The sequence below is a fragment of the Poromitra crassiceps genome (genome assembly GCF_964638095.1).
Source record: "Poromitra crassiceps genome assembly, chromosome: 12".
In the NCBI taxonomy this organism is placed as follows: Eukaryota; Metazoa; Chordata; class Actinopteri; order Beryciformes; family Melamphaidae; genus Poromitra; species Poromitra crassiceps.
This window is the reverse complement of record NC_139632.1, coordinates 41,900,185-41,914,999: the sequence shown is the minus strand read 5'-3', so window position 1 is coordinate 41,914,999 and position 14,815 is coordinate 41,900,185. Positions and strand designations below refer to the sequence as shown.

The window sequence follows — 14,815 nt, the reverse complement described above, 5'->3', positions numbered from 1 at the left end:
GAGAAGAGGTCAGATACTTGACTGATGGGCCAGCAGGACAAACGTCTGTCACACAACCACAATATAGTCCATTGTCCCTGTGTCATGACACGCCTGCAACTGAGAAAACAAAACAACAACTCTTTTGTTTGCAACAGGGGCCGAATGGCGATTTTGGATTGAAAGGTGTCCCTGGTCCCAAAGGCCCTGTGGGTATTCTGGTAAGTATGATAGAAATAGAGACAGCAGGTAAACCGCTGTGCTCAGAATCACACCCTAACACAGCAGGTACACCGCTGTGCTCAGAATCACACCCTAACACTGGAACCCTAACTCTGCTGTCTGTTTCAGGGATACTCTGGACCTGTAGGCCCTGAAGGAATGATGGGCCCCATGGGAAAACATGTAGGTTTCTGTGTGTGTGTGTGTGTGTGTGTGTGTGTGTGTGTGTGTGTGTGTGTGTGTGTGTGTGTGTGTGTGTGTGTGTGTGTGTGTGTGTGTGTGTGTGTGTGTGCGTGTGTGTGCGTGCGCGCGCGTGCGTGCGTGTGTGCGTGCACGCGCCACACACATGTTTTGTGTGTATCGTTATCTTATTGTCCTGGCTTGACACGTCTGTCTTGTGTCTTGCCTTCTGGAAATGTAGCCAGATGGTGACTGAAGCTTAAAGGTATATTTCACCCAAAAATGAAAATGCTGTCATAATCTACTCACCCTCATACCAAATGAAGCACAGGTGAAATGTGTTAGTCATACTGTATACTAGCGTTGTGCGATGTCACCAAAATATCCATCGTGATTGTTTTACAGTGAAACATCGTTTTGAACGATGGCATCGTCATTTATGCCATCTGCTGCTGCAATGCACGTTAACAGCAGGACAGCTGAGCTCTTCATGAGACCGACAGGCAGGCTACTAGCTACTGCACAGAGCCAGGCCACTCAAGCAGCGGCAGCAGCAGCAGCTACTGCTGTATTTCTCTCTCAACTCTCTCCAGTCTCCTCAACTCTCTCTTATTAGGTTCAAAAGTCCACGCGAATCTAACATTATATCCACCAGTAATTCTGTCAGTTTTCTGCCAGCTAGTTAAATTCAACACACATGCACATGTTGTTGGTCAGGATCTGTAACATTAATGTTAGCCTATTTGTTTTGCGCCGTTCAATATTGCTAGTGCTGTATCAACTTCAACTTTCACTTTGGAAACAGGCAGTTTCTTCACAGTTGAAGACTTGTACTCACTTTGGGTTGAAAACAGGAAAGAACGTGAAGTTTCTTCTTTGTCTTAAAAGTTATCACAACAAAAGAACTGACTTCTCGTGCGCGGGGGACGCCCCGGCATCATTAAACAAGCGCACCCAGTGCAGAGAAGCACTAGAGCGGAGGAGGGGGAGGGGAGGCTTCTCTGAGTCTGAACTGGGGGCGCTCGTTTAATGCTGCCGGCGCGTCCCCCACGCGTCACGGTAAGTGGACTTGGTATTTTTTATTATTAAAACGGCACACATTTATTTCGAACAGATAATTAATCACGATGATCCGATGTAGAAGGCTCAGAGGTCGATGGGGGGTCGGCCAATCACGATGGTCGATGCCATCGTCCATCGTGCCAACCCTACTGTATACACCATCATTTGTTGCAAATAGCTGTAGTTAAGATTTGCACTAAATGATGGTGTAAATATAGGTCTTTTTGGAACTATATATGGACAAATGTCACCTGTTTTTCAACTGGCATGAGGAGGGTGAGTAGATTTTGATTTTGTAGATTTTTTTCATTTTTGGATGCACTATTCCTTTAAAGCAGGAGTTGGTAGAGAAAACGTGGTACTCGTCAGCCAGTGACCTTTGACCTTAGAGTATGTCAAACTTAAACCCATGCAAAGATGACTAGTCCTCATTTCCAATGTATCTACAGTACTAGCCTTACATTTGAAAGGTAAAACAGCTTAATAACAACGATAAGGGAACGAATGTCAGAGACTTGTACAGTACACTGCTATATTTAAAGTGTTTTTTTCCCCCCCACAGGGGCTACGGGGTCCAAAGGGAAGCAATGGCGAAATGGTAAGATAGATTAATAGTTTTATTCACTTTATACAAGTCAACTAAAACTGAATATTCTTTCAAGATGACTGTAGTCTGGGGCATCGTAGGGTAGGGTAGAGGTAAAAGCACCTGCCTACCACCACGGAGACCCGGGTACTTCCAGCTTGGTCAAACGCTCTTACAGAAACACTTGGCCGTGTCTGCGGGTGGGAAGCCGGTGGGGTATGGGTCCTGGTCGCTGCACTAGTGCCTCCTCTGGTTGGTTGGTGCGCCTGTTCGGGGGGAGCTGAACTGGGGCGCATAGTGTGATCCTCCCACGAGCCACGCGCTACGTCCTGCTGGTGAAAATCCTCGCTGTCAGGTGAAAAGAAGCAGCTTGGCGACTGCACTGTATTGCAGCGAGCATGCGCTAGTCCAGAGGTTCCCAAACTTTTCAGACCAAGTACCAAACCAAATTTCCCAAGTACCATTTCCCACTGAGGATACCAACAACATTTCCCCCCCCCCCCCATAAAATAAAATTGACTGATTTAACCATGCAGTAGCATCAGTAACTCTAAATAACACCTAGGGGTGTGAAGTTCTGGGCTGATATCGATGTTTGAAATAACAATTAGGCTGTTCATTTGTTGCTCTTGCCATTTGCCAATAGGCTCAGCAAGGCTCTTGAGTACCACCAGGTGGAGCCTCGTGATCCACCAGTGGTCCCAGGACCACAGTTTGGGAATCCCTGTAGCTCGTCCACAACTCTCCCCAGATCAGCAGAGGGGGGGTGGAGCAATGACCGGCACAGCAGGGGGAATTGGTTAGAAGACCGAATGACCTACTGTCAATGACAAATGCTCTGTTTACAGAATATGACAGCTAGCTGGGGTTCAGTGGTGCTGGGGTTTAGATGACCATGGCTGAGTCATGCCTGGAAGTAGCTGTTTCACAGTGTCTGCGTGGGGCCTTACTGTAAATGTAGCTGTTGGAGGAAGTGCCTTGTCATAATGTTAGCATGGCAAGCCGCGGTGCACTCACCATACACTTCCTGCGTCCCGCACTGCAGTGTAAACTGTTTTAAGATCCCATGGCAACTTACACTACCACACATACACACACACACACACACACACATGCGCACGCACGCACGCACGCACACGCACACACACACACACACACACACACACACACACACAGACACAGACACACACATGCGCACGCACGCACACACACGCACACACATGGCTCGTTCATTCTAGCCTTTTTCTCGGACTCTGCAGATACAGCTTGTGTTCTTCTCACACACAGCCCATTCCACCATGGCCTAATACAGAGCAGCTGCTATTGGACTCCATGCTCTCGTCAGCCAGAGGGGGCAGTAGATAGCCACTCTGGACATGCATGATAGAGGGTCTATTTTCCCCCCTCGCCCCCTCCAAACACCACCCATACCCCCCTAGCCACTAATCCTACCCTCGAATCGTGGCTCTGTACCACCTTCCTATCCCTAGCTACAGCCATTTCCCCACTAAACTCACTGAACGTCCATGCCTGAGTGAGTGAGTGAGTGAGTGAATGAATGTCCTGACTTTTCCATCTCATGATCCCAGCGCCGTGGTGTAGATGAGTATATGATCTCTTCTGCCATGTTAACACTTTGATTGCTGTGTGTGCTTTTACATCGCAGGGGCCCCAAGGGCCACAGGGGAATCCAGGTCCCAGAGTAAGTATTTGGCCCTCGATTTCAACACTTCACCTCGGTAACCACACTCGAATAACATGCTACACATATAAAAGGCTTTGTTGAGACATGGGAACCAGAGATTGTGTCAATATTAGGTCAGTTTACTTTCAATTCAATCAGTCCCGGCTGGCCCATGGCTGTTTATTCTATGCGGGTCCCTGGTTGCACCGCACGCTCATATACCTCCCTATATACCTACTACAAATCCCACAGACACAGAAACTACAAACCCCACAGACACACAAACTACCAACCCCACAGACACAGAAACTACCAACCCCACAGACACAGAAACTACCAACCCCACAGACACACAAACTACAAACCCCACAGACACACAAACTACAAACCCCACAGACACACAAACTACAAACCCCACAGACACACAAACTACAAACCCCACAGACACAGAAACTACCAACCCCACAGACACAGAAACTACCAACCACACAGACACAGAAACTACAAACCCCACAGACACAGAAACTACCAACCCCACAGACACAGAAACTACCAACCCCACAGACACAGAAACTACCAACCCCACAGACACAGAAACTACCAACCACACAGACACAGAAACTACCAACCCCACAGACACAGAAACTACAAACCTCACAGACACAGAAACTACAAACCCCACAGACACAGAAACTACAAACCCCACAGACACAGAAACTACCAACCCCACAGACACAGAAACTACAAACCCCACAGACACAGAAACTACCAACCCCACAGACACAGAAACTACAAACCCCACAGACACAGAAACTACAAACCCCACATACACAGAAACTACAAACCCCACAGACACAGAAACTACCAACCACACAGACACAGAAACTACCAACCACACAGACACACAAACTACAAACCCCACAGACACAGAAACTACCAACCACACAGACACAGAAACTACCAACCACACAGACACAGAAACTACCAACCACACAGACACACAAACTACAAACCCCACAGACACAGAAACTACAAACCACACAGACACAGAAACTACCAACCACACAGACACAGAAACTACCAACCACACAGACACAGAAACTACCAACCACACAGACACACAAACTACAAACCCCACAGACACAGAAACTACCAACCACACAGACACACAAACTACCAACCCCACAGACACAGAAACTACCAACCACACAGACACAGAAACTACCAACCCCACAGACACAGAAACTACCAACCCCACAGACAGAGAAACTACCAACCACACAGACACAGAAACTACCAACCCCACAGACAGAGAAACTACCAACCACACAGACACAGAAACTACCAACCCCACAGACAGAGAAACTACAAACCCCACAGACACAGAAACTACCAACCCCACAGACACAGAAACTACCAACCACACAGACACACAAACTACCAACCACACAGACACAGAAACTACAAACCCCACAGACACAGAAACTACCAACCACACAGACACAGAAACTACCAACCACACAGACACAGAAACTACCAACCACACAGACACAGAAACTACCAACCCCACAGACAGAGAAACTACCAACCACACAGACAGAATTGATTGACTTGAAAGTGAACTGACCCCAACCCTGATGAGATTCTTCCTCACTGTATCCCTCATGCTGTCTTTCTCCCTCCACCCCTCAGGGACCACCTGGTGCTCCTGGTCCCACAGTAAGTATTTTGTGTCACTCGTATTGACTGAAACAGAAACGGTAGAGGAAGGAGAGGATCAGCTATGGGGGGCAGAGGTCCTATTTTGGGTTCCACATGAAAGGCAGAGCGTTGGCTGTTTGAGGTCTGGAGCATAGAGTTAGAGGGAGTAGTTAGAACATTTCCCAGTGGATCCCAGGGGGGGGTGTGGGGGGTGGGGGGGGTCGGAGGAGGAGCTCAGAACCAAGCACTGAGGAAAAGAGTGTTTCTGGTGTGACCGCTTTAGCATGGCACTCAGCATCAGTTAAGCTCTGCTTCAGTTCTGCTTCTGAATAGCGCCGGGTGTGAACAAAGCGTAATGTAAATGACGTAATGAGTGTAAGGTGACAGACGTACCCTCCGATTTTTGGGGACAGTCCCCTTTTTGGCGTCCTGTCCCGTCTGGAGCTGTCCTCGAAAATGTGTTCGATTTTCTACTCCTAAATGACCCTATTTTGATCTCTAGGATAATCGCAGCCTCATGCAACTTTACAACCACAACCTAGAGACCTAGGGGGGTGTATAGCTTTCCTAGATAGATTGACATTAAGGGGGTTCTGAGCAATTTCCAGAACAGAAGTGTTCACCACCCAATCGCCAACATTTTTTAATTCTTACAAAAATCTGAAAATGCCAAAGGTTTTTGATACCAAATCACAGAATGAATTTTTTTTATGTTGTTCCTCGTGGTCTTGGTGTCTTAATGTGGTATTTTGGAGGGATATCAGTTGGCCTGCACCGTAGTTTATTACACTACAACATAGTTACCAAAATATACGAAACCGGAATTGTCCCCATTTTTTATTTCATAGATTGGATATTTTAATGATATGGACTGCAGAACTGGAAATGTGCCCAGTTTTCATTTCAGAAATCTTATCTGAGTGACCTCTTTTCCGTTTGAACACTTAGAAATAAGGGTAATAAAAAAGTACCAGATGGCTTTTCTGTTTACGCATATTAGATGATAATCATAGTGTTTATGCTGAGCGGATTGTGTTGGTGTTGCCCCCCTGCCGGGGTCAGGAATGTGACAGTTTATTGACGCAGGACTGATTTTACTCCTCTTGAGTTTTCACTATAAACTGTAGGCATTTTTCTCTTCCCAGTGAACAAGCCAGTGGATGAAAATCTTTTAGTTTAATAATGGTTTGTACACCGGATCTAAACTGAATTGTGCTGATGTTTATTCCACAGAGGCAGATATATGCTGACTCAGTAGTTCACGCTCTATTTGAATCAGAGGTAAAGCACTTCATACACTCTCTGTCTGTGGGATGGATGGATGGTGGTTTTGATAGAGCTGTAATGATCAATTGATTAGTTGTCAACTATTAAATTAATTGCCATCTATTTTGATAATCAATAATTGAATAATAAAAAAAACTCAATATTCTCTGATTCCAAATTCTTAAATGTGAATATTTTCTGGTTTCTTTACTCTATTACAGTGGAGTGAATATATTTGGGTTGTGGGCAAAATAAGACATTTAGGGTGTCATCTTGGGCTTTGGAAAACCTGATCAACATTTTTCACCATTTTCTAGACCAAACAACGAATCGATGAATCCAGAAAATGATCAACAATGAAAATAATCGTTCATTGCAGCCCTATTTTGAAGATGTATGATGGATGGATGGATTGATTGCTAGAAAGGTATAGATCAGTCATTCCCAACCTGTGGGTCATGAAGGAATTGCACGTGGGCAGCCAAATAATTGGCAAAACATTACAATCTTTATTATTATTATTATTATTATTATTATTACAAATTATATTTTGGCTTCTGTACTGTTTACGGTCGGATGTGGGCCGCTAACATTTTTGATATTTTCAACTGACTCAGAAAAGGTTGGGAACTGCTGGGATGGTAGATGAATGTTGTCTGTTTAGGATCTTAATGGCAGTATAAAAAAGCTAGACTAGTTCTTTGCCCAATTGGGTTTTTGAGCTGGTTGTTATTGTCACGACTGCAATTAAGCCACTCAAGTGTGTCTCGTTTTCGTTCATTCTTTGCTGACCCGTTCCTAACCAGAGTTTCCAGAACACTGAGATGAGCATGCCGGACCAGAACTCGGAGATCCTCAAGACTCTGCGCTACCTGAGCAGTGTGATCGAGAGCATCAAAAAGCCTCTGGGCACGCGGGAGAACCCGGTCCGCATCTGTAAAGACCTGCTAGACTGCCACCACAAGCTCGCTGATGGTCAGAACTTGATACACCAAACACTGAGGGCATGTGATTTTAGGGGCTTGGAAAAACGCTGGTCTACTGTATTTCATTATGTTAGTCTCTAGACTCTTTAGTCTGGTTTCTATTAATGTGTTTGTCAGACTGTACTGGGTGCGGGTTCAACACCATCAAGAGAGCCATTCATTTTCACTGGGCACAAGTTGTATCATCTTAAAAAAAAAAGAAAAAAAAAAAATTGCTAGATAGCCAGACAGCTAGACCACTTTTCAGTGTGTTGCTCAATTTTTATCCCAATTTCATGTATTTTACTATTCCTTTCTATTTAATTTAATTTCCATTCTATTCTATTCTGTTACTTTTGCAAGTAACATTTATTAATATTAGGATTATTAATATATTAATATTGTTATTAATTGTTTGGTCTGTCTCTGCCTTTATCTCTGAATTCAGGTCTGTTCTGGATCGATCCAAACCTGGGCTGTACTTCAGACGCCATTGAGGTCTTCTGCAACTTCACTGCAGGGGGGCAAACCTGTTTACATCCACTGGCCTCTAATAAGGTACCAGATAGTGAAGTGGACAAATAACATTCAAATATCAAACCTGAACATCGTACTGGACACAAAGAAGCAACATTTGAACCTTGACTTTATTGCGGCATTAATGAATAGGTGCAGTGAGTCTTTACCTTACCTTCAATCAGGATTTCAAATAATTGGATAATTGCACCTAAAGAAATATCACTATTAAGATAACTAATAACTGTACCAGTAGGCTAATTCTTGCAGGCATTGCTGTAGCAACCTGTGGCTGTTTGGGAATATAAGCCTTCACCTTATCCTATGACTATACTATAATTGGAGAGCTGTATGTATGTATGCGTGCATGTATGTCCGGAGTTGCCAAATTTTGGACACCCGGATAGTCATAGCGCCACCTACTGGCATCACAAAAAGCTGTTTGTTTTCGAGAACTGTTCATCCGATTGACTTCAACCTTGGGGAGTGCACTGCTGGGGAGCCAACAGAGTGCAGTGCCAAATTCTGTGCAATTCGGACACGTGCATAGTCATAGCGCCACCTCCCTTCAAACTTCACTTCAAACTTGGGGAGTGCTCTGCTGGGGACCCAACAGAGTGCAGTGCCAAATTCCGTGCAATTCTGACATGTGCATAGTCATAGCGCCACCTACTGTCAACACAAAAAATGGTTTATCACAAAAACCATTCATCCAATCAACTTCAAACTTGGGGGGGGGATGCGCTGCTGAGGATCCGACAGTGAGTGCAGTGCCAAATTTCGGCATGAGTTTGGTCACACCCCCAAAAAAGTCTCCACCCTTCTAGTCGTGGTTATAATGACATGACTCAACCCTGGCTGTGCCTTCCCCTTTACAGATGACATTTGGGGTGGGGAAAGTCCAGATGAAGTTCCTCCATCTCCTGAGCACTGAGGCCAGCCACAGCATCACGGTCCACTGCCTGAGCCATCCGCCCTACGACACCGCAGACAGCTTCAGCGCCACCGGGCCCGTCACCCAGGAGAACACCCAGGCCCCCGGGCCCGTCACCCAGGAGAATATCCGGCCGCGGTTCCGCGGCTGGAACGGCCAGATGTTTGAGGAAGACACGCTACTTGAACCATACGTGCTGCAAGACGAGTGCAAGGTGAGGAGCAGAGTAGAGAATGGATACAGCAGATCCTTTTCCTTTTAGGCGACACAGTGAATGGAATTGAACAGAGCGCATCTGGGTAGTGCAGTGGTAGATCCCCTTCCTACCATCATGAGGGTCTGGTCGGTGTTCAGGGGGAGGGGAACTGGGGGAATAGCGTGATCCTCCCATGCGCTACGTCCTGCCGGTGAAACTCCTCACTGTCGGGTGAAAAGAAGTGGCTGGTGACTGCACATGTAGGAAGCATGTTCTAGTCTACAAGTCTCCAGATCGGCAGCGGGGGTGAAGCAACGACCAGGACAGCAGGGGGATATTGGCTAAATACAATTTGGGAGAAAATGGGAGGGCAGGGGACGGAAAAAAAGAGGGTGACATATTTTATGAAGCGATTTTATCTATAGAACCCTGCGTATCTAATGGCTCTGAAACTTCTATGCATTTATTAGTCAGTTCCCATGAATTGATGAGTTGATGTGAGCAGATTTGCAGATAGATCTACTGAGCAGATTTGCAGATAGATCTACTGTACATCTGTACATTTTGTGTTCATCCACAAGAAACTTTATTAAGCATAATTTATAAGCATGATGTTCACACTTGGAGAAACATAGATAGACACTGTTTATTGGCTCGTTTGGCCGTGGTCTTGAATAAGAGCCAGTTTGCTCTTGTCCTCTTGGCTTGGTCTCCAGCACCTTTCAACCTGATCTTGGACTTTACTGGCTTGACTAAAGTGGTCTTGACTGCAGCCCTGAACCTGAATCAAATAGGTTATAGCTTATTAAATTGATGGATTAAAAATGCTGCATTTAGCTTCACTGCAGGCACAACAGAAATTCAATTAGGGGTGGGGGTGGGAGACATCATATAACATAATACATCATACAACACATGTTTGTAAAACATATATTTCATATATTTGTTCAGGGAGATTAAAAAAAAATTCGAAAGAGATTTGAGACACTGGAAATACATTCTGTTAACTGCATACCTCTGCGAGTAAATTATATCCTAAATATATTTTTGCAACCCAAAATATATTTCAACAGAATGTCATCCACATGTACAAATACATTGTTGACCATTTTGTTGCAGATTTTGAAAGAGATTTTTGAAGATAATTTCTTCTTCCGCCCCCCTTTTCAGATCCAAGATGGCAGCTGGCACCAGTCACGTTTCCTCTTCCATACTCAGGATAGTCGTCAGCTACCTATTGTAGACATGCAGGAACCCTCTGCGTCGCAGCCCCATAGTCAGCGACATATAGAAGTTGGACCAGTCTGCTTCCTCTGAGGCCAACGTCGATTTCGCCATACCACACTCGACATAAACTACGAGAATGTGAGGCTGCCGCAGAAAACGGCTGCCTACCAAAGAGAGGCTCGAACACCGAGCCGGGATGGGTCTCCGCTCCTGTCGGGAGAGACTGTCATCGGGTCTTTGCGAGCGCGACGTCCGGTCGACGGCAGACCTCGGTGGAGGAACTCGGTCTCTGTGGGACATCCAGGCCAAGACGGCCAAAAGAGAACAGTGTATACCGATATTTATCAAATAAATGTGTATTTTTCGTTTGGTCTGTCAAAAGGTGTTTGGGTTGGGCTGCATCCTGGACCCACGTTACTCCCTGATCTCAGGGTTGGGCCTAACTACGCAGCGACTTGTCCAAACCTCCAAACTCATACTGTACCTCCCTGTCAATACGCCCCAACCCACCACCCTCCAATACACCCTACACCCTACACCCTACACCCTAGTCGTCCTAAGTGGGGGCCAGCCCGAAGGAGAGCGCCAGGCCTCTGAATAGGAGCTCTGTCTAACTAAAGGGTTATAAGAGTGCAATAGCATGTGGATAATGTGCGACTGATTTGAACATTGCATTTCCGGTCAACAACGTTACGTTGTTTTCATGATCATTCTGTCTTGTCCTGCCCAGTCAGACACGTTTGTCCTGACATGACGGTGCTCTACCTCGACCCGCTCATTCACTTCCTAGAATAGATGCTTGTGTCAAGTTAATCTTTTTTCTTTCTTTTTTTTTGCTTTGAGTTGTATGTACCGGTTACATCAAGATTTGTTCTATTGTATGAGTACTTATTTTGATTTGGTCATTTCTAATTTATGATTTGTTTTGATACACTACATATTTTTTCGTAGCATTTTCCTGCTATTTGGTAGGTTCTTCAGGGGTAACCTATCATTGGTGCTGCAACAAAGAATGAGTCATCAGTGAGTTTTTACATTTCCTGTGTATATATTGCCAGCATACATGTATGTTTGATTATTTATATCCTTTTTTGTTTTTGTTCACATTACTGTATGGCAGTAAGTTATACTCTCAGAGAACTATTTGGTCAATTACAACGCAGTCTAAATAAGTATTTATGTTTTAAAAAGTGAATTTCTGTGTACACACTCATAACCCCCCAACCCCTTCCCCCCGTGCGCGCCCAGCTAATTCAGTGGTTAAGTGGACTGGCAGCTACCATAGGCCAGTCAGAATCCTTTACAAGAAGAGTCCTTACCAGTGGTGTAGTCTACGTGGTACGCAGGTATACACAGCATACCCACTAGGAAAGCTCCAGGATTTGAGTATACCCACTTAAAAATGTGTAAGGATTCGTAACAATATAGTTTTGTGACACAAATTTCACTTCAAAGAGTTTGTCTCGCAAATACCGGGTAGATAACTGCAAGGGAAGATGATTTTGTACAGACTTCCACGACTTATTTGTATTGAAAGTAGAGAGATAACAGTGAAATATCAAAACAGTCATTCTTCTACATTCTTTAATTGTGTTAACTTCTTGTAAATGAAATAATGAATAATATTCTGTAATTGTGTTAACTTGTAAATTAAATCATAATGAAACATTATGATTTACACACACACACAGTATACCCACTAGAATAAACTAGACTACACCACTGGTCCTTACCCTACCTTGAACAAAGTGTAATTATCTCTGGAGGATAAAGTTGAATGCAATTTGTAAATAATAAATATGTTGACATTAAATAAAATGAACATTTTATTCCCATATGTTTGGTTGCTTGTGATTGATTAAAGGAATGATCAATAGCATATCATACTGTAGGTTTGAATGAAATATCATTGGAGCATCATCTGTTTGCTGTATGACTGTCTCCCACTGGCAGATCTGTTTTAGATTAGACTGGTTTGAATTTGTGTAACATTAGGGACTGTTGATTATTTAGAAGGGGGGGTCACTGGAGGGATTTGGGGTGCTCTGAATTAAAAAGCTGTGACCCTTCTCTGACCGAAATCTATTTTTCCTTGAACCTCCACAAGTGATTGGAAAAATATGATTGACACTTCCCGGACAAAATGTTATATATGACGGAAACGCAAGTCTTGACGCCTGCTCTACTCGGAAAACCCTGAAATATACGCCTATTTCACATCCCACCCAAATCAGCCACTTTGTGTCTAAAATGCCGGAGCACGGGTGCAAGCAAGAAGACAGTGCTGGGACTGGACCAGCTGTGCCAGCACCACTATGGTCAGACAACAATCTTCTGCATGTTTTTAGTGGGGGGTTATTATATATGGAGGAGAACATGCAAGCTCCACACAGAGGGGCCCTTTCGATGAGATGGCCCACCTGGCTGGTGGGCACTGGGGACATGGGAGGGGCACACCCTCGGCACCCAGGCGGGAATCGAACCAGGACCTTCTAGCTGTGAGTCAACAGCGCTGGCTTCCATAGCACAATATAATCATGTTCATTGTTTGCACGTATTCTTCTGTACAGATTTCCACAGGAGTCACACAGGGGCTTTTAGGGAACTTAATTTTGCAGCCTTCATTCATTCAACCTCAATGCCTCATTTGACAAAGGCACCTGCCTACTTTTCCTCCCCCCCATTTTCCTATGACAGGTACATTTGATTACAATGCCATGGGTGTTTGCTACTGTACATGTCATAGCATCAATAATACTGTGGCCTTTGAGACTATTAATGCTCTCTTTAACGAAGCAGCGTTCAAGGATGAAACAATCTTAGCCATTTAGGACAGAAACAGAACATTTTATTGAAATACTGTACTTCTGTAGGATAAATGAGGTACATTATTATGCATGATAGGCAAACTATATCTTGAGTGGCACTATGATGCATAACATCCCACAAATATGCATAATAATGGGCTTGGCACATTGCAGCTGTGTCTGTACTGTAGCCCAGTGGTTCTCAAATGGGGGTCCAGGGACCTCCAGGGGTCCGTGGCACTTTGCCAGGGGGTCCACAAAAAGTTTTCAGGAAAATAAAAATAAAAACTTTTTTATTTTATTTACAAAAGCGTCATAGGAAATATTTTATGCTTTAAATCTAAAATGGTTCATGGATTACATTCTAATCTAACAACCCTATTAATTTAAAAGTCAAGCACGTTACCGTGGAAACAATTAAGCTTAGCCCAAAATCACAAATCAGAATAAGGGGGTCCCCGGGTATATTTTTTATCTTGTAAGGGGTCCTCCTTGGCTGAAAAACATTTCAGAACCTCTGCTGTAGGCAGACATTACTGGATGTCGTATTTCTAACCCACCAACACCAGGAGGCGCCAATGTGCAAGTTTCACGCTCAACCGGAATTCTCCTCCCCCACGTGGTGCCTGAGAGGAAGAGGAAGGGTTTGTTTTGATGCTACAGAAGAGCTTCCCCTGTACACGTGTGGCTGCCCTCTCTCAGTCATGTGCACCGTAATCCTGCCCGCAGCAGACACACTGTCAGCTGTAGAAAGCCAAGTCGAAAACAGCAGTCTGGAGGATGAGGTCAGGGGGAAGAAAAGAAAGATGTCTCTGTCAAAGTAAGTGGTTTTTTTTACTAGGCAGCGAGAGCCAGTAGCGAAACCTTAGCTAGCATTAGCTAGCTCACAGTTGTAACGACGTTAACATTCATTAACGTTACTTGTCTACTGTTTGTACGGCATAACGGTATATGTAGCCTTAAATTGGCGGTATGTTAGCGCTATTCTCGTACTTGCCAGTTAACGTGGAACGTGTAGATAGCAAAAGTTGCCATGTTAGCCTCATTTGATACCATGCATGCAAAAGTTGCCATGTTAGCCTCATTTGGTACCATGCATTCGCTTGCTCTCTCTCTCTCTCTCTCTCTCTCTCTCTCTCTCTCTCTCTCTCTCTCTCTCTCTCTCTCTCTCTGAGTTAGTACAACGTAACTAAGCTGCAAATTAATATAGAGTCACATCTGATCGACACAAGAGCTGAACTATACATTTCCCCAACTCCCCTCCCTGCACATATAGTATCCACGCGCACACAGTTGCACTTTTATACACTAGTGCAGTGCCCCTTCACTCACTCTGCCAGTAGCCCCATAACGTGACGCCGCTTACTGTACTTACTGTACAGCAGTTGGCGCCACACAGCGTTAGAATCCTCAATAGGTGGGCAAGGCTGTTCAAAAAGCTCTCCTACCCGTATCCGACCTCCGATTGCAGATCCGAAGATATGATCGCC

The 14,815-nt window shown here is 44.7% G+C and overlaps 2 protein-coding genes across 3 annotated transcripts in view; both read left to right on the top strand.

Moving 5' to 3' along the window:
• Positions 1–12,309, top strand: part of col24a1 (collagen type XXIV alpha 1 chain) — a 179,293-nt gene extending 166,984 nt beyond the window's left edge. Inside the window, exons 51-60 of the mRNA XM_083647399.1 lie at positions 138–200; positions 331–384; positions 2,006–2,041; positions 3,696–3,731; positions 5,406–5,432; positions 6,648–6,695; positions 7,487–7,655; positions 8,094–8,203; positions 9,040–9,309; positions 10,462–12,309. Of these exons, the coding sequence (XP_083503525.1) occupies positions 138–200; positions 331–384; positions 2,006–2,041; positions 3,696–3,731; positions 5,406–5,432; positions 6,648–6,695; positions 7,487–7,655; positions 8,094–8,203; positions 9,040–9,309; positions 10,462–10,608 (960 nt within the window). The 3' untranslated portion in view covers positions 10,609–12,309. The remainder of the gene's footprint in view (positions 1–137; positions 201–330; positions 385–2,005; positions 2,042–3,695; positions 3,732–5,405; positions 5,433–6,647; positions 6,696–7,486; positions 7,656–8,093; positions 8,204–9,039; positions 9,310–10,461) is intronic.
• A 1,701-nt stretch (positions 12,310–14,010) lies between these two features.
• Positions 14,011–14,815, top strand: part of znhit6 (zinc finger HIT-type containing 6) — a 53,897-nt gene continuing 53,092 nt past the window's right edge. Inside the window, exon 1 of one of the 2 annotated variants that reach the window (XM_083648412.1) lies at positions 14,011–14,145. In XM_083648412.1, coding sequence (XP_083504538.1) covers positions 14,030–14,145 — 116 coding nt within the window. In that variant the 5' untranslated portion in view covers positions 14,011–14,029. The remainder of the gene's footprint in view (positions 14,146–14,815) is intronic. The other variant, XM_083648413.1, reaches the window with a different exon arrangement.